The sequence below is a fragment of the Pan paniscus genome, chromosome 5 (genome assembly GCF_029289425.2).
Source record: "Pan paniscus chromosome 5, NHGRI_mPanPan1-v2.0_pri, whole genome shotgun sequence".
In the NCBI taxonomy this organism is placed as follows: Eukaryota; Metazoa; Chordata; class Mammalia; order Primates; family Hominidae; genus Pan; species Pan paniscus.
Genome location: NC_073254.2, coordinates 156,201,929 through 156,229,450, shown reverse-complemented (window position 1 = coordinate 156,229,450; position 27,522 = coordinate 156,201,929). Strand labels below are relative to the sequence as shown.

Sequence of the window (27,522 nt, the reverse complement as noted above, 5' to 3'; positions counted from 1 at the left end):
CTGCTGTTGTTTGTTTACCTGTGTCTATTTCACACATCTTATTTCTATGGCCTATTTTAGAATATCAGCGCATCTGTTAGGAAGATTACTGGTGTGGTAAGGCTTGATAAATGCTTTATAAACTCCCTCAAACCTTTCTTTACTGTTTTTTTGTTTTGTTTTGTTTTTGTTTCTGTTTTTGTTTTTTCCCTTGTCTCCCCTGGGAAAACGGGAAATTTTACAGTTGGTAAATCTAAGCCATTATTTTGAAATATAGGAATTCTGGATTTCCAGTTTAGTCCTCGTTTTCTTACGTTAATCTGGGACCTTATCACCCATAATAATATGGTGATTACTTCTCTTTCTAAAAACATAGTAGCTAGTAAATAAGTAAAAAGAATTGTCTTTTCATTCACTTTAAGTAAGATGTGGTATAGTTCTTACCATGTGCCATCCTTTCAGTTTTAACAAAGCATTTTCACAGAAATTTGTGTGCTAAGACAAACTGACACATTTTGACTCATACAAATGGCAAATTAGTCCTTAAAAATTCTGTGAGAGAAATAACTCTGTGTGTACATATATATGCATGTAAAGTGTTGTGTAAGATCATTGGTAGCTTAATTATACTGGATAATTGTAATGTTATATACAAATTTCTTATATAAAAGTATGCTGCATTATTAACATTTGTTTAACTTTTCTTATTTTTCTTTTTCTGGGTTTCAACTGGAATCCCATTGGTGGGGATGTACCTTAAGTTTCCTTGTGGAATAATAGACTTTCACATCCAGAAAGAGAAGTTCAGAGGCCTTTCTCAATTTACAGAGTTGAAGAGGAAAGGCAAATGGAGGAATAAACTTCATTGTCATTGGGATTAATTTGGCTAGACTCAATCTCTTGAGCCTTAAAATGAGAAAGTAATATCCGTTACATGTTTAGAGTTCTCAAATAGTTGATACTATTACTAAATGTTTCAAATTTTATTGGGGTAGATACTAAAAATTAGTACACTGTCCTAATGAAGTTTAAATGAACAACTTTTACATTTCTTAGGATTCAGGAATATATGGAATCTAGTTGTATTTAATTGACTTGAGAGCCACAGAGATTGTGTTGATTTATGAGCTGAACTCCTATGGTTTTAGAAACATGCAGTAATGATTAACTTGTGTCAATGATGGTAATGAGACCAAACTTGTACATTTAATTAAGGGTACCAGTTCTTTTTATGTTACTAGACTATACCTTGGCCTTTAAAAATGAATCTCACTGATTAAAGAGAACAGGCATTATTAGGACAGCATTCCACCACAACTAGAAACATTCAAATAATGTGTCTTAATTGTAATCTGTATATAGGAAAATTTTTCCTATGGATATTTTTGGTGTTTTACCACAGTGAACTGATTTGTAGCACTTATGAAGTGCAGAAGGTAATATTCTTGAAAATAGAAAAAGGTTGGGTGAGCAGGCTTTAATGCCTTTCCCCCAAGAATATACATCGAATTTTTCTTAATCTTTTGGGGTTGGCCAGCTTCCAGATTTCATTAATAATGAGCTCTGCCTTTAATAAAAGTACATGATCATAGCTACACCGTATGTTTAGGTGGTGTGAAATGATTTATAATCACAGCATGAACTGTGTTTGCTTGGTACTGTCATAGTGATTACAAATTTCATGGAATGCGAAGAGCAACAATAAATAAAAAATACCACTCACCCTCCAGAATAGTGGATTATTTGCTACCTTATGAGTCCTTCACTATGGAAAATAATTTTTCAGTCTCGTTTGTACTAGAAGGGAAAACTAAACTTTCTGTTGAGTTCTCAGGATACTTGTAAGGTGGCCGTGAAAAAGAATGTTAAATGCACTTCGATTTATTTATTTATTTATTTATTTATTTATTTATTTATTTATTTATTTATTTATTGAGATGGAGTCTTACCCAGACTAGAGTGCAGTGGCTCGAGCTCGGCTCACTGCAACCTCCGCCTCCCAGGTGCAAGCGATTCTCCTACCTCAGCTTACTGAGTAGCTGGTATTACAGGTGTGCACCACCACACCCAGCTAATTTTTGTATTTTTAGTAGAGACGGGGTTTCACTATGTTGGCCAGGCTAGTCTAATTCTCGGCCTCCCAAAGTGCTGGGATTATAGGCGTGAGCCACTGTGCCTGGCCAGAATTTTTAAATCTTAATTTACTTCTCACATATCCAGCCTGCAGGATTAATTTATTTTTTATTTTTTACCTTACCAAAAGATTTCCCCACTCCAGAATTGTTTTTGGAAGAAGTTGAATATCATTACCAAATGTACTTTAAAAAAAGATAGGCCTGTGTGTGGTGGCTCACGCCTGTAATTCCAGCACTTTGGGAGGCTGAGACGGACAGATCACCCGAGGTCAGGAGTTCGAGACCAGCCTGGCCAACATGGCGAAACCCCGCCTCTACTAAAAATACAAAAATTAGCTGGGCTGATGGCGCTTGCCTGTAATCCCAGCTACTCGGGAGGTTTAGGCACCACAATCACTTGAACCTGGGAGGTGGAGGCTGCTGAGCGGAGATGATGCCACTGCACTCCAGCCTGGGTGACAGAGCTAGGCTCTGTCTCAAAAAAAAAAAAAGATTACAGTAATTAACTGATTAATGTCAGCATACTATTCAAATGGCTTGAAGATACAGACTTGTAGAGTAATACCACCTCAGCATATAACTGAGGAATCAGATTTCTGAGTAATCGTGTTCAGATACTGCAGTAAGGGGATTTGTCAGCTGGGAGAAATGACTTTTAAAACTTAATTTGTACTTTTAATTGGAAAATGGGATGTAAAAGTCATGAAAGTCTGATAGAACTTGGAGTGAAAAATCGATAGCTGCTTATTTAAAAGGAAAAAATTAACAGTTCCATTCATGACTTACTGGAAAACTAAAACACATTGTTTTTGGAGTCCTTTCTAGATTTCAAAGTATACTTTTTTCCCTTGATATAACCTTAAGATAATCTTCCATATTTATATAAACATGAATATTTGTCCTTTACAAAAGATAAGGTTCAGTTAACAGAACTGAGTTATATAAAATGATTCTGGAATCTTAGCTTTTAGTATGTAAAGCTCTAGTTGAGGTGTGGGGAGGTCAGAGAATTGGGGGAAAAAAAGCATATGGCTTCTCATGTTACAGATTTAGCTGTCTGGCCCACTCAGGACAATATTACATCTTGATTTTGTTCTGTATTGTCAACTTGGGCAACACTTTAGGAAATAAGTATTTGGCTAGTCTGTCACTAAAGGAAAAAGATTCCGAGCTTGAATTGGCCAATAGTAGCTACATGAAAAAGGGAAATAAGGTATGCAATTTTCAGTGTCAAATGAAACCACTTCTGGGAAGCATAACTATTCCTGCTACCAAATATTGAGATACTTGTCCTTAGGTTTTCATTTAGATGTTGCTGTTCCTAGAATAAGTCTTCCTAGAATAGGAACAGGTTTTCAAATGAGTGTTTCTTGCAACATTTTTTTCTGGTGGCTGAGAGCATGATGCCAGAGTGTAACAGTAATAATAAGAGGCCTTAAAACCATCTTATCTGAATATGGTAGTGCTCCAGGTATTAGGAATATCTAGCAGAGTAATTGGATTAGGATGTATATTGTTAAAGCAACTGTTCACATGGATATAACTTGCAGTTTTAAAGTTCTATGTTTCACTAGTTAAGTATGAGCTAGGCACTAGAGCAGCAACAAGATAAGGCTCTGTCCTTTTCTCATTTTTATTCTTGCACTATAATATGTGAAAATATTTTCTTGCATTATATAATATATTCATAGGCTCTAGTTTTTGAATGAGCTAGCTCCAAATAATGGGGTATTAATATGCAAATCAGGATTCTTGTAATAACTCTTTGATACTTTTGAGGATCAAGTTCTCTGTCTCTCATTCAGAGTTCATCTATTTAGACTTGCCTCTTTCCTAAACACTGGGAAGCCTAAAAATTTTAGACACATGGTATGTTGACATTTTTTTAACATAATTTTTTGGTATCCTGGACAAATGTGAGTCCTGCACTGTGTTACACTGAGGGAATAAGTTGAAAATGAGATGTATTGATACAACAAAGCAGGTAAGGAGCAGATCCTTTATGGAGAAATTTCAAAAATAGTTCTCAAACAACACTGCCCAGTAATAAATTTCATATATATAACAGCAACAGTCTGTTTTGAATGTACCGTTTGCAGAAGCCCTATGATAGTCTCAGTCGCCATTAAGGAAAAGGACAGCAGAACTAAAGTTAAAATACCATAGTGGGTTGAAAAGTCAAGGTAAGTCCCACCTGGCTAAGTAATGTTTAGGAGTATCACTGCATAACAGAACAACACAATATCATAGTGTTAATCCTAAGTCATAAAAGATTAGTTGGAAATGTGTGGTTATATTTAATAAAAATTTTGATGAAAAAGCTTTAAAGTGTGACAGCTGTCTAAAGGGTTAAATATCCATCTGAGAAAATCTAATACCTCAGAATCCCCTGATAATGCCAACCCAGTGCTAAATTGTTTAAAACTCATCAAGGAATATGACTGCCTTACATAAGAGGGATTTTAGACAAAAATGGATCATCTCCTGAGCTAATAGAGTTTCTGGCATAAGGTATTATGTATAGTAGGATAAGGTGTAGGAGAAAAGTGTAAGTGATCAAACTAAACCTCTCAGTGCTAACTATTTATTTTTTTTTTTTTTTCGCGACAGAGTCTAGCTCTGTCGCCAGGCTGGAGTGCAGTGGCACAGTCTTGGCTCACTGCAACCTCCACCTCCCGGGTTCAAGTGATTCTCCTGCCTCAGCCTCCCAAATAACTGGGACTACAGGCGCTGGCCACCACGCCAGGCTAATTTTTATATTTTTAGTAGAGAAAGGGTTTCACCGTGTTGGCTAGGATGCTCTTGATCTCTTGACCTCATGATCCACCCGCCTCAGCCTTCCTAAGTGCTGGGATTACAGGCGTGAGCCACTGCGCCCGGCCTAATTATTCATTTTCAATGTCGAACTTTCCTCACATTATTTTAAATACCACTTTTATTCAAAATTTCCAAGCTTACCATTATACAAAGTTCTCTTGCCATTTTAAACCATTTGAATATTCCAGATATTCCAAAGGATAAAAGATAACAACCTATTGTTTAAAAGGAAGTAGAAAGGCAATACAGATTTCAGATGAAGCCCTGAAAGTAACTGGAACAGCCATAAAGAGTTTTCATGGTGCTGTCATATTTCAGGTTAGTGTGAAACGTGTTCTAGCACTTCAAATCCAGCATTTCACAGCTACTGTCTCTGGCTAAGTTTACAAAGGGGGGGGAGGGAAGCAAAAATTAGTAAATAATAGTAAATAACATTGGTATGTGGAAGGAACAAGGATGGAAGTACTTTGTGAATGACAGGTTTTCAAACATTTTTATCTAGATGCTGGTAACTCTGAAATTTACCTCTTAAACTTCTCTCCTGAACTCCATTTTTTCTCTCCAACTCTTCCCTGGATAGTTCTGCTGGAACTTAAACACTCCAAACTGTCATCATCTGTACCCCATCCTACTGCAAGCTTATGTTCTTTATCCATTAAGCTAGTTGGACATCCCTATAAAGTGTTCTGTCCTCTCTCCACTGCCGCCCCGCCATCCCCCCTCAACCCCCAATAATAGATGCTCATCACTATCCCTAGCTGCTGCATTGGTCTCCTAGCTTGGACTCTACCCATAAATTTCATCTTTATATTGCCATCTCTGGGATGTTTTTCAAGTGCAAAATTACAATCATTTTAAAACCAAAATTTACGCATTGATGTCTTCCTGTTGTCTGAACCTCAGTCATGATGAACTGTAGGAACTCCCTATGTACTGTTTTTGGCCACTTTGCCTTGTGCTACTCCTTGTTCACTTACCTATCTTAAAGTCTTACACCCTAGCAAAAAATTTCCAATTCCTCTTTTTGCTCTGGGGCCACTGAATGCAGCACATACCTTTAGGCTAGTAATTCATTCCATTTACATGTCTCCACCAGAATAAAACTTCAGCATTTAGTATTGTGCATGGCATACATACTGTAGTTATGTAATAAGTGGTCCTTGAGTGTGTATAAATGAAAGAATGATAATTGCGTATTTATAAAGGCTTGATTTAATTTTATGGCTGCTGCTGCTGCTTGAAACAAATACAATCTGGGCTGTCTTAAAAATGTGCTGGGATTGCAGGCGTGAGCCACCGCTCCCAGCCAAGATAGGTTCTTGATTGCTGTGTTCAAATCCTTAAAAGGCTTTGCCAGAGAAGAGACATGTTCAAATCACATAGGATCAGGAGACTGGTATTTGATACTTGTCCGATCTCCTCATTTTAACATGTTACATATTTAAAGGACAGAAATCAGAGTCAGTAGGTAAAAAATCTTAGGGACATAGACTTACTAGCTCAATATAGTGAGCTAATTCAATATAATGAGCTAATACTTGACAACTAGATACTTTAAAAAGTGTTAACATGCAGCTTGTGAATAGCAAGTTTTCTACCTGGATCAAACTGGGGGAGGGGAACACAGGAAAACTCCAGAAAGCAAGCCACCATATTTTTGAACACTACTCAGAGACAACAGAAAAGCTAGCTTTGTGATGTCAGAAAAGCTTTCTTGGACCCTATCTCATTCTAAGAGTTCAGGAAAATCTAATTTCGTGTAAAAATGAGCAATGGAAAAAGATGTCCAATCACATAAAATGTTTTTGTCAAAATGGAATTATGAATGCTTTAGTAAACTGGAAGAAATATCTCCGAAGAATTTAGAAGAAAGTTGTCAGCAAAGCATTTATGGATGTAGTATTTGACCTGGGTCCTCCTTGCTACTTAAATCAGTTGGAATATTAACCTATGTTAATAGTGCAGCTGGAACAGTAGTGGTTCCGTTCTCATTCTGGAGGGATGTTTTCATTCTGGCCCTGTCTGTTTGCTGTTTGATAAGAGAGTGGGAAAGGGAGGGGGTTATAAAGTCGTGATTTATTCACAAGGGCAAAGGGAAGGACAAGGAACTTGAGAAAATTACTCCATCTAGGGTTTCTGATCCATCATCATCCTTGTTCTGCACTCAGCCGTATCCAGCTCTACTGGGCATATCACTATTATTGCTATCAATTGTTTTGCTAGTTGCTTAGTCCCAAATCATTATCATCTTTTCTGTCATTCCACATTTAGGTATTTTATTCAACAAATAGACTGAATGCCTATTATATACCAGACACTCTTCTAAAGCACTGGGGAAAGATAGAGCATGGATCAAAACAACTTCCTGTTCTCCTGGAGTCTACAATTTTGTTTGGTGGTAGTGGAAGCGTAACTAAATATATATGATAAGTGCTATAGAGAAAAGCAAATTAGGGTTAGAATGGAACGAGATGCCCCACTGGCCTGTAAGCTCCAGGAGGACGAGGACCTGCCCTCTCATTAAGGTATTTTCCGTGCTTAGAATGGTGTCTGCTACGTAGTAGATATCTATTATTGGTTGAATGAATAAGTGATGTTGACCATAGATAAATTAGTTCAAAACTTAGATTTTCAAATTATGTCAGTAGCAGGCACACATCTTAAATTGTTATATCACTCCAGTGCACGTCTTGCTGAAATTCAGAAGAGGAAGCTATTTCGTATGAAGCCAATAACCTCAAATCAGAAATGAAAACTGGGATATCACCTGTCACATCACTTGCCATCCTCGGCTAAGCCAGGAGAGTGTCTGGCCCAATAATATTCGGTAGCCTGGATACGTAGGTGTATTTAGTGAACGAAAGAATGAATCCTAGCCACTGCAAAACTGCAAAACCCTCGGGGGTAGTGCTTGGCTTCTGCCAGTTCCACAAGTATTTTAATATTAGCTGAACAAATGAAATGACCAAAAAATAAATCGCGATTTTGTGTCAGATGAACTTGGGAAGGCGGATGCGCTTAGGGTCCGGCTGTAGCGAGTAAGACACTCCCTGCGAAGAGTTCTGTGGGGTACGAACTCCGGACTGTGAGTCCAGCTCACGAGTTTGTACCTAAAACCTTGCCCTGAGGGAGCGACGCTGTCCTAACGCGACCTGCCCTGCCCGTCAGCTCCTATTGGCTGACTCTCGGAAGACCCGCCTCTTGAGAAGGAAAAGCAGTCGCTTCCCGAATTGCCTGACATCATGCAATGACCAATCAGAAGCAGCGATCTTCAGTTTTGCCCAGTGAGGCTGGTTACGGGTCCTGGCCCGCGGAGTTTGATTTCGTCCTGGGATGCGGAAGTAGCAGACCTGTCATGCGGAAGTAGCAGTCCGGTCCTAGGGACTAGCAGGTGGGTTGGCTGGGCGCAGGAGGACGGGGGCGCGCTTCCCATAACATTACCCTGGCTGAGCGTGAGGCTCCAGGGCTGGGCACCGGGTTGACCTCTTATTCCTCGCTGAGGGCATCGTTACCGCCTGTGGCTGCAAGCCGAGGCGCGCGGGTGGAAACTGGGTCGAGGTCTGGGTAGACGTCTGAGCGATCTGCACAAGGAGTGGCGCAGTCTGGAATTTGAGGATTCCTAATGCCCTCCGCTTGATGATCTGGTGATTCCCGGGGGCTCGGCTTCGGAGAAAGGTGAGCAAGGCTACCACGCTGTGTTTGGAGAGCACCAAGAAGCTTGTGACCAAAGCGAGGGACGCGATCCGGCTCTGGTCACGGCCTGTTACTAGATGGGTGACCAAGTCACGTCCCGTATCTGGAATTCATGCTTCTCATTTTAAAAGAGTGAGGAGGGATGGGCATTCCACATGGCTGGGGAGGCCTCACAATCATTGCTGAAGGCAAATGAGTAGCAAAGTCACATCTTACATGGTGGCAGGTAAGAGAGCTTGTGCAGGGGAACTCCTGTTTATAAAACCATCACATCTCATGAGACTTACTCACTACCACGAGCATAGTATGGGGGAAGCTGCCCCCATGATTCAGTTATCTTCACCTGGCCCCACCCTTGACACGTGAGGATATGTGTGTGAGAAGAGCTACTGTTTATTTTTTTAAAAACTGAGTCGTCCCTTGCCTGCTTTCAAGGGTTGGCTAAACTCACCCATCTGCTAAGATTCTCAGCCCAAAGCTTTCAGGAAAGAGCGAGCTTCGCTGTGGCATGTAACTTGAAGCCTTGCCTACTAAGTAGATGTCCAGTTTGTTGTTGATTGGTCTCTATTAACTAGGCCCCTTCTTGAGCTCAAACATCCTACGAGGTTTTAATGTAATCTAACCAATTAGTTGAAATTTCCTTTACAACCCTCTCTTTCCCCAAGACTTCCCCTTCCTTTTCTTTTCTTTGACTTAAAAGAATGCTGGCTAGGAGAAATTAGTTGACTGTGTCGTGTATCAAGAGGACTTTTCCAGGTTATGTAGTACAATTTGGCATTTATTTGTCAAGAGTAACATTTTCTAAAATTTTCCCCAAAGGCACCAAGAAACTGATAATGTTCCTTTGAATTGGCTTCTGTATTTGCTTCATCAATGTCTCTCATACTGAATATCTTAAGAGAGATGCTGGAATATTTTGGCGTTCCTGTAGAACAGGTAAATGTCGTTTTGGATTGGAATGGATCTGTTGTATTTGTTCTTGGGTTTCATTTTGAAAATGACTTATATGTAATCATTTGATTTAAGGCAAAATTGTTGCTTCTTTTTAGTTGGAACAAAGGTGAGTTTGTAATAGTATAGCTTTGATGGTTTGAGTTAGAAGAGGGATAAGATTATTGAGAACATATTTACCTGATAGGACAAATGCCAACAGAAGATACAAAGGAAGCAAAATATAGACATGACCTTCACAGAATTACATTTATTGCACAGATACATTAAAACTTCTATTCAAGGTAATTTATAAACAAGTTCAATATTTAAAGCTCAATAAATCCAGAATAAATCTAATGGAAAGAGGATGATTTAGGCCTGAGAATTATAAGCTGTATTAGTCTGTTCTCATGCTGCTAATAAAGACATACCGGAGACTGGGTAATTTATAAAGGAAAGAGGTTTAATTGACTCACAGTTCCACATGGCTGGGGAGGCCTCACAATCATTGCTGAAGGCAAATGAGTAGCAAAGTCACATCTTACATGTTGGCAGGCAAGAGAGCTTGTGCAGGGGAACTCCTGTTTATAAAACCATCACATCTCATGAGACTTATTCACTACCACGAGCATAGTATGGGGGAAGCTGCCCCCATGATTCAGTTATCTTCACCTGGCCCCACCCTTGACACGTGAGGACAATTACAATTCAAGGTGAGATTTGGGTGGGGACACAGCCAAACCATATCATAAGCAAATCAAATTTTATCTACTTGTTGAAAATCTGCTGTATCTAAGACAATATGCTTGTTTCTGCAGGTAATACAGAGGAGTAATACACGGTTGTATTCATAATGCTTAAAATATGAGGAATAAGAAACAATAAAGATAACTGTAATATGAGATTGTAAGGAAGACGGGTGGGGTGAATTAGAAGAAAGTAGTCAAGGATAATTTAAGATTTTTTTAAAGCAAAAGTAAGTTGAAGAATCATAGTACCATTATTATAAATGGGCATCTTAGTATGAGAAACTAGTTTGAATAGGGAGATGAGGTGAGTCAGAGGTGATGTTAGAACATATAAGTAGAAATATCCTTCAGACAATTGGATATATATATGGTTTTAGTATGTAGGAAAGAAAAAGATTCAGTTTTGGGAGTTATCTGCTTTGTTTTGATATTTAAAGCCATGGACTTCGATAATGGCAAATGTCATTAGATGTGATTGAAACATTCTAAATATCAGTAATCGAGAGATTGAAGATAACAGCTGAACATTTGTTTATCACTATTAGGTTATTGGTGACCTTAAGAATTTCTGTAAGTGGAGAATGGGACTGTGTTGGAGTAGTTTGTAGAATATCAGGAAGGGAGGTGGGATCAGCAACCTTCTTTTGAAAAGTTTGCTTGTGAAAAGAAATTGAGAGAGGCCATCAGCCTGAAGGGGCCGCAGGATGGAATTTTTCTTTTTCTTTTAAAGTTAGAAGTAACTTCAGCATATTTGTCATCACTCTGGAAGAAACAGACAGGAAGAAATTTAAGATCCACATGAGAGAGGATTGAGCACCGCCTTTGAGAAGGTAGTTGGGCAAGGGATCTAATTAAATAAGTCTTGGAAAGGAGAGAGACTGTCCTGCCTTAAAGAACAGAATGAAAGTGAGAGAGAGTGAAAAGAGATTTTTTTTTTTTAAGATGGAGTCTTGCTCTGTTGCCCAGGCTGGAGTGCAGTGGTGCAATCTTGGCTCACTGCAACCTCTGCTCCGAGGTTCAAGTGATTCTCCTGCCCCAGCCTCCCGCGTAGCTGGGATTACAGGAGCCTGCCACCAATGCCCAACTGATTTTTATATTTTTAGTAGAGATGGGGTTTTACCACGTTGACCAGGCTGGTCTTGAATTCCTAACCTCAAGTGATCCACCTGCCTTGGCCTTCCGAAGTGCTGGGATTACAGGCGCGAGCCCCTGCGCCTGGCCTGAAAAGAGATTTTGAATGGAGCTAAGTAAGAGAAGTGAAGTTGAGGTATGTCAAGTTGAAGTTCTCGGTTTTCTCAGTAAGAGCAGAGACAAGGTCACTTGCAGGTAATGAATTGGTGGGATTTGAGAAGGGATTTCAGAGATTGGAGACTGCTCTGGGAAATGTGGTATAGAATGTAACATGTTATGAAGGGATTTCAGAATACCTGTGAGAACCCAGCTGAAGTCATCATGGAGTTGTAGTTTTTCTAAATATTGTCGTTTTGTGATTTTTTTTCCTAGCTAAGAGTAATTACAGTAGTGTATTCATTAGCAGTGTGGGAGCACATAATATCAAAAGAATGAACCATTTTTGAGTGGCATTGAACATATTACTGAAATAATTAACCAGAAAATCCATGCTTGGTAGGAAAATTAGTAAAGTCAAAATGTGGGTACTAGACCAGGAATAGAGGGAAGATGAAATAATAAGAATGGTGAAGATGGCCAGATGTGGTGGGTCGCCCCTGTAATCCCAGCACTTTGGGAGGCTGAGGCAGGCATATCACTTGAGCTCAGGTTTTCAAGACCAGCTTGGGCAACATGATGAAACCTCGTCTCTATAAAAAATATAAAAATTAACCAGGCATGGTTGTGTGCACCTGTGGTCCCAGCTACTCCAGAGGCTGAGGTAGGAGGATTGCTTGAGCCTGGGAGGTGGAGGTTGCAGTGAACCCTGATCATGCCCTGCACTCCAGCCTGGGTGACAGAGTGAGACCCCATCTCAAAAAAAAAACCTCAAAAAGCAAACAACAACAACAACGAAAATGGTGAAGATGGCCAGGGGCAATGAAGGAATGAGAGGAAGGACAAGAGTTTATTAGGAGGGAAACTGCCGAGCAAGATAGGAAGGTATCATTTAAATTAACTAAGAGCTAACCCAACTCTTGGGTGACTGTATATGTCGTAGGTAGCCGTCATGGTAGCAAAGCCTCTATGCCTGTTGTTCTTAGCAGGGGTACGCAGATGAATGGTCTGTAGAACACTTTAAATATAAATGCTCAATCCTCCAAATATTCTACTAGTAATAGGTCTGGGATCTATATCCTCTAGGCTGTGCAATCCAGTATGATAGCCACTGGCCACATGTCACTTTTAAGTACTCAAAATATCTGAATTGAGATCTTCTATAGGTGTAACCTATATAAGGGATTTTGAAGACTGAGTGTGAAAAAAATGTAAAATAATCTTAGCAATTTAAAAATATTATCGGTTGAGCATCACTCAAAACCTGAAATCTGAAATGCTCCAAAATCCCAAACTTCTTGAGTGTCAGCATGACACCACAATGGGAAAATTTTACACCTGACCTCACATGATGGGTCACAATCAAAACGCAGGTGCACAACCCACAGTTTATTTAGCCTGCTGTTGTTGGTTGTTGCTGTTGTTTAACAGCTGAGACAGGCTGTTTATTGGTTGTTTTAACGAGGATGCTAATAGGAGGCTACCTATATCAGTTGGGATCTTAGGAAAAATGTCCAATTTATTATGTCACATCTTTTGGCTGGTGGGGGAGAGTGGTTCCTGTGGCAATGGTTTACACTAATTTGGGAAGCCCACACTAAAGGATGAAGTATTATTTGAGCTATAGTAGCACATTATTACTTCTAATGCCTTTTCAAGAGCTGACTGCCAGCAGGTATATTTCACTTTATGTAAATAACTCTGAATTGTCTAGGACCTGATTTATTTATTCCCTTTTTTATTTCTCCTTTAAAGGAAATTACATAAGTATACTCCATATCACCTCGTTGCTTGATAATTTGAAATTGTCTGTTTTTGGTTGGGCCAAAAAGATGGGATTTGTAGCTGGGGGAGGGGATGCAATTTTTTTGAACAAAGTTTCTCCCAAGGTATTTGGACATTATCAGAAATAGAACAAAATGAATTGTGCTTTTTAAAAGATCTTCCTGGAATGTATATATGTTTACTACCATCTTTTTTTTAGACAAATACTCACAAAGTTCTATTCTTTGAAGAAAGGCTCTGCCATTCTATATTTCTTTTTAAAAATAAATGTTATTTTACAGGACTCCCTGTATTAAAAAAAAAATGCCACTGCGTCTTTTTTACATCTCCTTTTTTCATACTTATATAAATATGCTTAATCAGAGTGCATTTTAATTCCTACTTTATGTTTAAAATAGGTTTTGCTGATTTGGGAAAATAAAGACTATGGATCAACTAGGAGTATTGTTCGTATTATTGGGAAAATGCTTCCACTGGAACCTTGTCGAAGACCTAATTTTGAGGTAAGTCAGTCAACATAAATTGTTTAAGTACCAAGTACAAAATAATCCTAGGTACTCTTACAGGTATGGGGTAGAACAACAAAGGAAGAAACATTTCCTGCAAGCCAAAAACCTGTAGTTTACCCTTGGGAACAAGCCATTTCATATATGTTTTTGTGTTTTTGTTTATTTAAATACAATCATGCATTGTTTAATGATGGGGGGATACATTTTGAGAAAAGCGTTGTTTGGTGATTTTGTCATTGTGCAAACATCACAGAGTGTACTGGCACAAACCTAGATGGTATATAGCCTATTATGCACCCAGGCTATATGGTATGACCTGTTGCTTCTAGTCTGCAAACCTTTTCAGCATGTTACTTTACCGAATACTGTAGGCAGTTGTTACACAATGGTAAGTGTTTGTGTGTCTAAACATAGAAAAAGTACGGTAACAATGCAGTAAAAATTAGATAAAAAATGTTACGTCCGTATAGGGCACCTACCATGAATGGAAGATGGGAAGTTGCTCTGGGTGAGTCAGTGAGTGGTGAGTGAATTTGAAGCCCTAGGACATTACTGTACACTACTGTAGACTTTATAAACACTATACACTTAGGCTACACTAAATTTATACAAAAACCCTTTCTTCAATAATACATTAACCTTAGCTTACTGTAACTTTTTTTATAAATGTTTTTATTTTGTAAAAATTTTTGACTCTTTTGTAATAATACTTATCTTAAAACACACATTGTACTGCTATACAAAATATTTTTATATCCTTATTCTATAAGCTTTTTATGATTTAAAAATTTTTAAATTTTTTATACTTTTAAAATTTTTTTGTTAAAACTAAGACACAAGCACACACGTTAGCCTAGGCCTACCCAGGGCAGAATCATCAAGATCACTGTCTTCTACCTCCACATCTTGTCCTACTGGAAGGACTTCAGTGGCAATAACATGCATGGAGCTCTCATCTCCTATAATAACAATACCTTCTCCTGGAATACCTCCTGAAGGACCTTCCTGAGGCTGTGGTATAGTTAACTTTTTTTTTTTTTTTTTTTAAGATAAGGTCTTGCTGTCGCCCAGGCCGAACGAAGTGCAGTCGCGTGATAACGGCTCACTGCAGCCTCAACCTCCTGGGCTCAAGTGATCCTCCCACCTCAGCCTCCTGAGTAGCTGGGACTACTTGGGAGGTGTGCACCACCACACCTGGCTGACTTTTTTTTGGTCTGGTAGAGACGGGATCTTGCTATGTTGCCCTGGCTGGTCTTGAACTCCTGGCCTTAATTGATCCTCCTGCCTTGGCCTCCCAAAGTGCTGGGATTACAGGAATGCACCACCATGCCCAGCCAACTTTTCTTTTTAAGTAGAAGGAATACACTCTAAAATAATAATAAAAAGTATAATATAGTAAATACTAGGTGATAGGAATATTTCAGTTTCATTATAATCTTATGTGACCCCATGTATATGCAGTCCATGATCGACCTAAATGTTACGTGGTACATGTCTGTAATGACATTCACAGATGGGCAAGTGTGAACAATAACTGAAGAGCTTAATTTTATTTTGCATTTTGTGATAGATGAAATTAACCAGGGGAGAGAATATTGCTTAGTGCTTAGACTTCAGCATAACATTTTCCCCAGTGTTCTTTCATGCTAACAGGTACATGTTTTTCTATTGAATATTCTTTTTCTTTTTCTTTCTTTTGGATTGTTAACTAATTTAATACCATGGGGCATGTGTCTTCTCCTGACTCCCTGCAGAGCTCTGACTATTTTTTTCTTTTTTTACTTTAGTTGATCCCGCTCTTGAACTCTGTAGACTCTGATAATTGTGGATCTATGGTTCCATCTTTTGCTGATATTTTGTATGTGGCAAATGATGAAGAAGCCAGTTATCTCAGATTTCGGTAATTTTATATGCTTACCTTGGGAAGTGGGCTATAAACTGAATTCTTGCATGTGTCGAAGCTTGTTAAGATTGATTGAGCTTTTTTGTTTTGTTTATCTTCAAACTGTGCTGTGCCCTACTGTATCTTCCTAATAAAGAAGACTGGCTGCTTTTCATTTTTTTAGCCAGTTGTTTTTTTTTTAGTGCACATTTAAACCTAACACCAGGCCTAGGAGGGAGTGGTTATTAAAGGGATATTAGAATCATATATTTAGCCAAAACTTATATACTGTTTACTGTGCACCAGGCAATGATGTTAAATGTATTTCAAAATTTGGATGTGTTACTCCTAGGGAGTATTACTTTACATGTTAGTATATTCAGATACAGGCTCTAAGCACATTAAGTGTCAATTATTTAAGTATTCTGGCTGATTTTATTATGTATCAACCTGGCACCAATTTTCAAATAGTTCAAAATGTAAGGCTCTTTATTAACTTATATAGAACTTCTAAATAAATTAACTTACCTGCGTTTAAAGTTAATAAGTAGAACAATTGCAGGTAATTATTTTGGTTTTATAATCTAAAAGCAAAGTTTGTTTTGTTCATTCCCTGGTCACTGACTGGTCCTCCATTGGAGGCTATGTTCTGTTTATATTGGGAATACAAAGCTAAATAAGATATTTTCCTTGTCCTCAGTGGTGACTCTAGAAACAATCATGGGGGATAGAGAGTAGGTTTTTTTTGTTTTTTTTTTTTGAGACAGAGTCTTACTCTGTCGACCAGGCTGGAGTGCAATGGCACGATCTTGGCTCACCGCAACCTCTGCCTCCCAGGCTCAAGTGATTCTCCTGCCTCAGCCTCCTGAGTAGCTGGGACTACAGGGGCACGTCATCACACCCGGCGAATTTTTAAAAATATTTTTAGTAGAGACAGGGTTTCGCCATTTTGACCAGGCTGGTCTCGAACTCCTGGCCTCAGGTGATTCACTGCCTCAGCCCCCAAAGTGTTGGGATTACAGGTGTGAGCCACTGTGCCCGGCCTGAGAGTAGCTTTTATTTTGTTTTATTGTCTTTTGATTTTCACGTAGGAGTGTAAGAGTTTATACCTCTTTTGATTGGAAATATATCTTCCCTCCATTTCATATTTTTTTTTCACCCACAGAAATAGTATATGGAAAAATGAAGAAGAGAAAGTGGAAATTTTTCATCCTTTGCGACTAGTTCGGGATCCACTGTCACCTGCTGTAAGACAGAAAGAAACAGTGAAAAATGATCTGCCTGTAAATGAAGCTACAATTAGAAAAATAGCTGCCCTTGAAAATGAGCTGACTTTTCTTCGCTCTCAGATTGCAGCAATTGTGGAAATGCAGGAACTGAAAAATAGTACAAATTCTAGTAAGTAACACTAGGATTTTTGTTTCAGTTAGATGATACTCATGGTATAGCCTATACCAACCTGTACAGCATGATACTGTACTGAATATAGTACATATAGTAGCATACAGGAACATCTAGTATTTAAGTGAGTACAATTCTGAATAAGTACCATGAAAACATTAAATGTACATAAAAGGATGTTGAATATACAAAATTATTATATCTGATGTTTATTCAGGATAAATTAAGACACATTTGTAGTGAGGGGATGGCTTTGATTTAAAGAAGAACTAGCTTTACTATACTAGAAGATTGTATTTTTGTATTAAAAAGTCTGTTGTCTTCTAAGTAAGCTTTTTTTTTTGAGACGCAGTCTTGCTCTGTCGCCCAGGCTGGAGTGCAGTGGCATGATCTTGGCTCACTGCAAGCTCCCCCTCCCGGGTTCACGCCATTCTCCTGCCTCAGCCTCTCGAGTAGCTGGGACTACAGGTGCCCGCCACCACGCTCGGCTAATTTTTTGTATTTTTAGTAGAGATGGGGTTTCACTGTGTTATCCAGGATGGTCTCGATCTGCTGACCTCATGATCTGCCCGCCTCGGCCTCCCAAAGTGCTGGGATTACAGGCGTGAGCCACCGCGCCTGGCCCTCAGTAAGCTTTTCTAACTCTTCATGAAAGCATTGGATATTAAAGAGGAAGAATGCATTGGTTTAAAAGAGGATATAGGTTTGAGGCATCATATGTTTATAGTTTTTAGTTATTGCTGCTACACTTCCACCAAGTTGAGGTGAGTCATGTTTTCCAGATGATTGTTTTATAAATTTATAGAGATACAACTTGCTTTAAACATATGCACACACATACACACAACATGTATGTATGTGTGTATAAAATGTAAAGCAATCTAGGTACTGAATGCTTTTCACAACAGATTTGGCTGTAAAGGGCTGTGTGTAAATATAATTGCTAAAAATTTTAAAATACATATGTACATATACAAATGCATAAATACACATATGATTTAAGATATTTATACAGTGTATATTTATAACATTTACATATAAACACATTATATAATATACAATAACTTATATTTATACATAATAAATAAAATGATATATAACTATACACAGTTTTCTTAAGCAATCGTGTTTACCCACAGTCCTTTACGAGCAAATCTTAAAGTGGAAAAGTTAAATACTCAGTATCCATCTTAAGCTTTGCTTAGAAAATAATATGCTTATTTCTCCAATGTCATTATACAGTGAATACATCAATTTGTGTTTCTAACTACAAGTTGTTGATTTCTGTTTTAGCTTTTTTAAAATAGAGGATGAAGTTCAGAGTATATGTGAATTACTGAAAAAACTCTTTTTTTGTTTGTTTGTTTAAAATGCATTCTCCTCCCCGCTCCGCTCTTGGACCTGCACTGAAAATTCCTAACTGGATTAAAAATGAATTCACAATTTGACTTGACTCTTAAATTACTAAGCAGATGGGATTGACGCTCTTTCCTTGCTACCATATCGCTACTAGCATTACAGAAATTGCTCCTGTTTTGGTTCTAATTAGTGTTGTTAATATATATTACGTTAGAGATAATTGTGCATGATTTTGTAATAAACCACTTTGTTTGTAGGTTCCTTTGGCTTGAGTGACGAGCGCATTAGTTTGGGTCAGTTGTCATCGTCGCGGGCTGCCCATCCGAGTGTGGAGCCCGATCGGTTTCCAGGTTCAGTGCTTTCTCCTCCTCTTCCACCACCACCACTTCCTCCTCAGTCTTCATCTCTCCAGCCACCGTGTTTTCCTCCCATACAACCAGGATCTAATAATATTTGTGACTCGGATAATCCAGCGACTGAAATGAGCAAACAGAACCCGGCTGCTAATAAGACCAATTATAGTCATCATTCAAAAAGCCAGAGAAATAAAGATATTCCAAACATGTTGGACGTTCTAAAGGATATGAATAAGGTTAAGCTTCGTGCAATTGAGCGGTATGTTGTTGTAATTTGAAAAGTGAACTGAAATTTTGTCAATTTTATGTTTAGAAAAATTATTATGTGTATGAAAATTAACATATATGTCTTTTTTCTTATTCTTCCTCACCCCTGAATACTTCTCCCAGAGATAATGACATTCAATTATTTTTGACTATTTCTTCTTCTAGTCTCTTATCACCATATTTTTGAAACAACATACTTATTTGCTATTTCTTGATATTTTAATTATGTTGACTTCCAATTGTAGGATATTAGGAATATATTTTCTCAGATACTCTACCCAGGACACACACACACATCTTGCCACATCTTCCTGAAATAGTTAAACCACAATCTTTAGTTAAATGAGTATTCAGAATTAATATCCTTATTATAACAGTGAACATCCACAGTAAGCCATTTCTCATATTGTAAACCAGGCTGGAGGGCAGTGTTGAAATTACGGCTCACTGCAGCCTCGACCTCCTGGGCTCAAGTGATCCTCCCACCACAGCTTCCTTAGTAGCTGGGACTATAGGCATGTGCCACCATGCCTGGCTAATTTTTGTATTTTTTTGTAGAGATGGGGTTTAGCCATGTTGCCCAGGCTGGTCTCCTGAGCTCAAGCGATCTGCCCATGTTGGCCTCCCAAAGCGCTGGGATTACAGGTGTGAGCCACTGTGCCTGGCCCCATTTCATATATTTTGACTACATTTTATTTGTTGAATAATTTTTTTAGAGTTAATAATTGCCTCTCTGAGTTCCATTTGTGTGTGTGTGTGTATGTGTGTGTGTGTGTGTGTGGTGAAAAAACATAATGAGCTCTATTCTGTTAACAAATTTTTATGTGTATAATACAGTATCGTTAAGCACAATGTTGTACAACAGATCTCTAGAGCTTTTTCATCTTGCATAACTGAAATTTTATACTCACTGAACAGTAATCGTTTCCCTCTCCCCTCATCCCCTGGCAACTGCCATTCTTCTTTCTACTTCTATAGTTTGATTACTTTATTTTTTATTTTATCTTATTAAAAAAAAATAGAGACAGGATTTCACTGTGTTGCCCAGGCTGGTCTTGAACTCGGCTCAAGTGATCTTCCTGCCTCGGTCTCTCAAAGTACTGGGATTACAGGCAAGAGCCACTGTGTCTGGCCCAGTTTGATTACTTTAGATGCCTCATATAAGTGAATCATGCAGCATTTATCTTTTTGTGACTGGCTTATTTCACTTAGCATGCTGTATATTGTATGTATATATCCCATTTTTTAATCCATTCATCTGTTGATAGACATTTAGTTTGCTTCCATGTCTTGTCTATTGTAAATAGCACTGCAATGAATGTGGGTGTGCAGATATCTCTTTGAGATACTGATTTCACTTCTTTTGGATAAGTACCCAGAAGTGGGATTGCTGGATCATAGGGTAGTTCTATTTCTAATTTTTGGATGACCCTCCATTTAGTTCTTGGTGATTCTCCTCGAGGATCCCTCTGTGCCTGAAGGATTTCCTTCGCTTACCTCTTGAGCATTCTTGCCCCCTTTTTTCTATGCTGCATCACTGATTTCCTAAATGTCATATCTTCCTATAGCTCCTGAGAAACATAAAGGGTAGATTAGTTTACTACTTTGCATGTCCAAAAATGTTCTTTTATTCTTTTTTTTTTTTTAGATGGAGTCTGGCTCTGTCGCCCGGGCTGGAGTGCAGTGGCATGATCTTGGCTCACTGCAGCTTCTGCCTCCTGGGTCTTGGTTCAAGCAATTCTTTTGCTGCAGCCTCCCGAGTAGCTGGGATTACAGGCACGTGCCACCATGCCCAGCTAATTTTTGTAGTTTTAGTAGAGACAAGGTTTCACCATGTTGGCCAGGCTGGTCATGAACTCCTGACCTTGTGATCTGCCGGCCTCGGCCTCCCAAAGTGCTGGGATTACAGGTGTGAGCCACCACACCTGGCCCACATTTTTAATTTTTAAGAGCTGTTTCTTTTTCTTCAAATGCTTCTTTTTAAAATCTTTTTGGTTTTGTTGGTCTTATCCCACTGACAGTATTAAAAGTGTAGGTTTGTTTTAAGTTTCCTCTGTTCTTGAATTACTGTATTTTTTGTGAGTTTCTTTTTTCCTTTTAGCTTTGATCTCTATCTTTAGTTTTGTAGCCTTGTGTAAGCATCTGGTGATTCTTATTTAAAATGAGGCAAGGAAAAGCTGATCGCATGTTCTTCGTGTGAGGTGGGCTTATCAACTTGGGAGCTTCACAGTTTAGTGATTAGGGAGAGGACCATTTTGTTGGCCACACCCCAGAGCTGTATGTCTTTTCTTTTGGGCTACAGGATTTTCCTTAGAAAGTTCTTCAATCTCCCTTGTGGTCAGGAGGGATGGGGATTACACAGCGGGTGCAAGCCAGGTCACTGGAGAGCTGAGTGGGGAAAGAGGAGCAAGAGAGAAGTGTCTTATTCAGCACACGCCCTGTGTTCAGCAGGGCGCCCACGCCCCACGCTCTCACTTTCATCAGCTTTCCAGCTTCCAGCATCTGGTTGCAATTCTTACCTCCTGTCTCCCCTTCTAATCTCTTTGTCCTTGTGGATATATAGATCTTTTTCATTTCTTTACTGTCATTTTAGTAGGATTTCACAAGGGATTTGCCATGCTTACTTGGAAATCCCTCAGTGAGGTTTTCGGTGAGAAAATAGATATATTTTCTGTATGATAGTCCTAGGACAGATAAGTCAGTTCTGTTTTTAATGAGGTTGTGAGTTTGATCCTTGCAACGATGCAGAAGGGCTCATTTTAAGTGAAATCCTTGTGAAGAGGAAAGAGAAGGGAAACCAGTAACCACAGGAAGAGCATGAGGCAGCTTGTTGAGAAAAATCTCATGGCTGTAGGTGCATGCTTGGTCCCAACTAGATCTTGTACTTGTGTCGTCGGGCTTAGTCAGTATCAAGCAGCAACTCTGTGACTGTTACCATCACTGGAAAAACAACTAAAAGGCCAGTAGCCTCTGCCTCCTGTCCCCCTATTCTCTCCTGAGTTGCCTCTACAGCTAACTTTGTTTTGTACATTGCTGGGGAATCAGATGAGCTCTCTCACCTCTTTACACCTACAGATTCCCCATGCAGATTCTCTGCCTTCCATCTTGCTGTTGGGAGCCAAGTGTCATCATTCATGGCCAGGCTCTTCCTTTGGTTACTGGTTTCCCTTCTCTTTCCTCTTCACAAGAATTTCACTTAAAATGAGCCCTTCTGCATCACTGAGTCTTCCTTCTTTACCTCATCCTTCTCCTCACACCTGAGTGCTTCCCACCTTCAAAACACATGTACTCTCAGCCATTGTTCTGTTGTTCTGCTCCCCTTTCTGATATGAATTCTTGAAGTCGTCTATAATTTGTTTCTGTCTATTGCTGCTGCCTTCTACCCATGAAAACTCCATTGAAAACTGCTTCACCAGTGATTCCATGTGGCTAAATCCACTGGTCTCTTAGCATTGCTCGTCTTACTTGACCTCTTGGCAGCATTTGATACAGCCTATGGTCCCCACCTCCTTGGAGCACTTTCTTTTTTTTTTGAGAGGGAGTCTCGCTCTGTTGCCAGGCTGGAGTGCAGTGGCGTGATCTCGGCTCACTGCAACCTCTGCCTCCTGGATTCAAGTGATTCTCCTGCCTCGGCCTCCCGAGTAGCTGGGACTACAGGCATGTGCCACCATGCCCAGCTAATTTTTGTATTTTTAGTAGAGATAGGGTTTCACCGTATTGGCCAGGATGGTCTTGATCTCTTGACCGCATGATCCGCCCACCTTAGCCTCCCAAAGTGCTGGGATTACAGGCATGAGCCACTGCGCCTAGCCTGGAGCACTTTCTTTACTTGGTTTCTGGGAAAGCATACCCCCAGGTTTCCTCTGACCTCATCAGCTATTCCTTCTTATTCCTTAAACTCTTCCCCCTGGGCCTGGTCTTTAAATGTTGAAATACCTGGTTCAGACCTCAGCCCCCTCTCTTCTCTGTCCATGCTGTTTCCTTTGGTGAGCTCACCTAGTCCTATGGCTGTAAATACCAGCTGTATGCTTATGACTCAAACGTTTATTTTTCTAGCCCTGACCTCTCCTCTTGAGCCCAGATGCACATACTGAAATGCCTACTTGACATCTTTATTTGCCTGTCTCACAGGTATCTCGTTTCACAGGTCCAAAACAGGACTTTTCCTTCCTACCTGTTCTTTTCCGCCACCTTGAAAACCTGTTCTTTCCCATGTCTTTTGCATCTTAGCAAATGGCAACATGATCACCCGGTTGCTTAAGATCTAGGAATCAGGCCAGGTGCGGTGGCTCACACCAGTAAACAGCACTTTGGGAGGCTGAGGTGGGCAGATCACTCGAGGTCAGGAGTTCGAGACCAGCCTGGCCAACATGGTGAAACCCAGTCTCTACTAAAAATACAAAAATTACCCTGACATGGTGGCGTACACCTGTAATCCCAGCTACTAGGAGGCTGAGGCAGGAGAATTAATTGTTTGAGCCTGGGAGGCGGAGGTTGCAGTGAGCCACTATACTCCAGCCTTGGTGACAAAGCGAGACTCTGTCTCAAAAAAAAACAAAAACAAATATCTAGGAATCATCCTTCATCTTTATTTTCCATTCTATCTCCCACCGTTCCCATCAGCACATAGCTCAATTCTGTGGACCTCTTGACCTCCACTGCCAACTCCCCAGGCTAAGCCCATTCTTATCTAGCTTAGACTTCCGCAGCAGCCTCCTCAGTGATCTGTTTTCATTCTTGCCTCCTTATTTATTCTGCAGATAGTGACCAGAAGTCAGATCAGGCCATTCTCCTGCTTCAGACTCTTCTGTGGGTTTCTGTTGTGCTTGAATCAGTTCTAGAGCCCTTGCTGTGTCCGTAGGTCCCTCCAGGAGCCAGCCCTCACTTCTCTTGCTGAGCTCCTCTCCTACGTCCCATGTTTGCCCACTGCACTCCAGCTGCAGTTGCTTTCCTTTTTCCATTTCTCACACATGCCAAGCTCCTTCCTGATGCAGCCCCAGATGTTTACACTAAAACTGACCCCTTGTCATTTTCTTAAAGAGGATGTTGCTTCCTTAAAGAGGCTTTTTTTCTGATCATATCTCATCTAAAGTGCTTCTGTCCCTAATCACTATTACATTTCCCTATATTTTATTTTTTAATTTAGTTTTTTTTTTTTTTTTTTTTTTGAGACAGGGTGTTGCTCTGTCACCCAGGCTGGAGTGTAGTGGTGTCACGACTTGCTGCAGGCTTGACCTCCTTGGCTTAAGTGATCCTCCTGCCTTAACCTCCCAAGTAGTTGCCTGGCTAATTTTTAAATTTTTTCTAGAGATGGGGTCTCGCTATGTTACCCAAGCTGCTCTCGAACTCCTAGGCTCAGGCAGTCCTCCCACCTTGGCCTCCTAAAGTGCTGGGATTATAGGCATGAGCTACCGTGCCCAGCTTCTGTTTTGTTTTATTCACAGCACTTATTACCATCCAAATGATCTTACTTGTATATTGATGATAATCTTGCTGTAAGAATTGGGAGCAGAATACTCCCAAAGCATAAAATGGAGTTGGATGTAGTAGTGGGCATTCAATGAAGATTAAATGAATGAACGACCAAACAAATGAACAATTTGTGTAATTTTTTTTTTTTTGGCATGAACTCTCGTCCTTTTAAAAGTTCTTATTTATTTGAATTTTCCTACCCATTAGGAAATTAGAAAATTACAATAATAATCTTCAGCATAGTGACATCTGACAAATCTCAGGTCATAACAAGGTTATGGCACAGTCTCAAGTCACATGGGTTCTTGGTTTTCTGATTCTTCATTCATTGTGCCTTCCTTATTTCATTGCAAAAATTTCTTGAAGATTAGATTATTTTCAATCTCGTGAAGACTAATTAAATTGTAAGTTATTATGCTTGTATTCCTGCCATGTTTGTCAACAAGGAGCTAAAATTACATCCAAGTTTTAATAAATTCAATTTTTTTTAAAAAAAAATAGGTCACCTGGCGGTAGACCCATTCATAAGAGGAAAAGACAGAATTCACATTGGGATCCAGTTTCTTTAATATCTCATGCACTTAAACAGAAATTTGCATTTCAAGAAGATGATTCTTTTGAGAAAGAGAATAGATCTTGGGAATCTTCCCCATTTTCTAGTCCAGAAACTTCAAGGGTAAGCTACACTAATGTAAAATTAATTTTTCAGTTTTTCTCAGATGTGTTGTTTATGTTACAGCTTTGTGTTCGAGTTCTCTTGAAGTAATTGTGCAGAATGGGCTATATAATTGTTTATTGATGCTGCTAATGTTTCTGGGGTTTTTTTTGTTGTTAATTTTATATGCTCATTTTCACTTTTAGCCTATCATGAGCTCTTTTGAAATAAAATACTTAATTTGAAAAATATTTGTGCATATGTTTATAATGACTTATCTTAGGTGCCAATTTGATGTTGCCATCTGCAGTATGAACTGGGTGTCTGACAGTTTGAGAGGGCCAGGGAAGAATGGTGCAATAGATTCCCCCTAACCATATGGAATGTGAATACGCCAAGATTTTTCTCTGTCAAATATACAGACTTTGGATATTTTGTTGAATATAATGTTAACTCTGCATGTAAAAAAGTGAATGGGATTATAGTTATCTTTAGTGACAGCACTTACTGGATGCCTAGGATGACAAACACTGGATTTTAAGCATTTGAGCCTTAAGATTACTCCTTACTTGAAGTCTCTTTTCTTAAATTTAGAAGTAATTCTAATTTTGGGGTGGTTTTCACATGTCTTAATTTAGTTGAGGTAGTATTAACACATAAGAATAAGCCTTGAGAATGACAGGAGTGTGGAAGAGGAACAGCATCTAAAGTCAGCTAGATAGCACTGAGGAAGGACAGACGTCAGCAGAGGAAGAGACTGGAAAACTCAGATGCATTGAGCCCTCCAAGAGTGTAACAGGGCCGGGCGTGGTCATCCCAGCACTTTGGGAGGCTGAGGTGGGCAGATCATGCATGAGGTCAGGAGTTTGAGACCAGCCTGACCAACACGGTGAAACCTCGTCTCTACTAAAAATACAAAAATTAGCCGGGTGTGGTGGCACGCATCTGTAATTAATTCCAGCTACTCAGGAGGCTGAGGCAGGAGAATTGCTTGAACCCGGGAGGTGGAGGTTGCAGTGAGCCAAGATTGTGCCACTGCACTCCAGCCTGGCGACAGAGCTAGAGTCTGTCTCAAAAAAAAGAAAAGAAAAAGAGTGTAACAGAGTGGAGGGACTTGTCACACACACACATTGCCACTCCAGTGTGTGCAGCCTCTGTGCTCACCATTGTGTGTGTGTGTCTATGTATCTGATGTTTAGCATGTTGACTTAGAAAATTATATTCTTTTAACTATTTAAGAAGACACTTTAGAACTATTACTATAAAAATGCAAGTGTGTCTAAAATAAATGTTTAATTTTAACATTTGTAGAGCAGTTTGTAACTTGCAAAGTACCTTTTTTACTTATCTCACTAGATCTTCACAGCAGTAATCCCCTTTTCCCTGAAAATGTGAGGGAAATGATCCCTGTAGTGCCTATAATCCCATATCTAAGGGGCAGAGCAGAGACTAGAACTTGGTTTCTTAAAATTTGAGGATGTTTGAAAACCTGCATTTATGTAAGAAGTTCCCGTAGGTGGAACACACTGTTTCCCAGTGATAGTGGATAAATGAAGTGTTACTAGGTTGTCATTTACTGCTTGCTATTAGTTCAGTGTCTCTTAGCACTTTTTCCAGCCAATTACAAGTATTTTAGATAATCTTCTTTTTTTTTTTTTTTTTTTTTTACATAGTTTTTAGCACTTAATTTCAGGCTGGGCACATAGGGACTCAAATTTTAGTTGCCTAAGAGCTCAGTCTGTGCCGCTGAGAGTGTCTCGTTCACTTTTGTCCTTGGCTCTGAGCGTAGTACCTGATACATAGCCAAATAACTATGTATTATAGTAATAAATACAGTAAATAAATATTGTGAATGAAACCTCAGAGGGTCATCTGGCCTTTGTCTTGCCATTCTTTTTTTTTTAACATTAGAATAATTTCTGTGTTAAATATTTGCTTTATTTCAGTTTGGACATCACATTTCACAGTCAGAAGGACAGCGAACTAAAGAAGAAATGGTCAACACAAAAGCTGTTGACCAAGGTATCAGCAACACAAGCCTTCTAAACTCAAGGATTTAAACTCAACTTAAGGTTGAGCTTTAAACTTCCAAAACTTCTTCCTGGATGATAAATTATTCTTAGAAACTGATTTGGACTGTTAAAGGCTAAAAGTAGATGTATTTAAAGACTTCTTGACACATTTTGCCTACACTTGCTATGTAAATATGTATGCCTGTCATTTTTGTTTCCTTTGTTCCTTTTTACGTTTATACTCTGTTCTTCTGTACATAGAGCTTAAAATAAACATTCCTTTTGAACTTG

The 27,522-nt window shown here is 39.2% G+C and overlaps 1 protein-coding gene across 3 annotated transcripts; it reads left to right on the top strand.

Moving 5' to 3' along the window:
- The first annotated feature begins 3,173 nt into the window (after positions 1–3,173).
- On the top strand, positions 3,174–27,522 carry MTFR2 (mitochondrial fission regulator 2). Of its 3 annotated transcripts, XM_003827689.5 has the most exons (9): positions 3,174–5,249; positions 7,614–8,322; positions 9,444–9,560; positions 13,717–13,821; positions 15,615–15,727; positions 16,875–17,107; positions 18,727–19,084; positions 25,066–25,240; positions 27,166–27,522. In XM_003827689.5, exons 3-9 carry the CDS (start codon positions 9,498–9,500, stop codon positions 27,277–27,279), a joined length of 1,161 nt encoding a protein of 386 aa, XP_003827737.4. In that variant the 5' UTR covers positions 3,174–5,249; positions 7,614–8,322; positions 9,444–9,497; the 3' UTR covers positions 27,280–27,522. The 3 variants fall into 3 exon arrangements, with proteins under 3 accessions (XP_003827737.4, XP_003827738.4, XP_008951282.4); XM_003827690.5 differs by lacking the exon at positions 3,174–5,249 and having other exon boundaries at positions 7,929–8,606; XM_008953034.4 differs by lacking the exon at positions 3,174–5,249 and having other exon boundaries at positions 7,929–8,850.

Excerpts from the sequence above, each read along its gene's own strand:
- MTFR2 (XM_003827689.5), top strand. The coding sequence starts at position 9,498 with ATGTCTCTCATACTGAATATCTTAAGAGAGATGCTGGAATATTTTGGC. Across the intron at positions 13,822-15,614 it reads GTCGAAGACCTAATTTTGAG|TTGATCCCGCTCTTGAACTC; the intron begins GTAAGTCAGTCA and ends TTTTTACTTTAG. Across the intron at positions 15,728-16,874 it reads GCCAGTTATCTCAGATTTCG|AAATAGTATATGGAAAAATG; the intron begins GTAATTTTATAT and ends TTTCACCCACAG.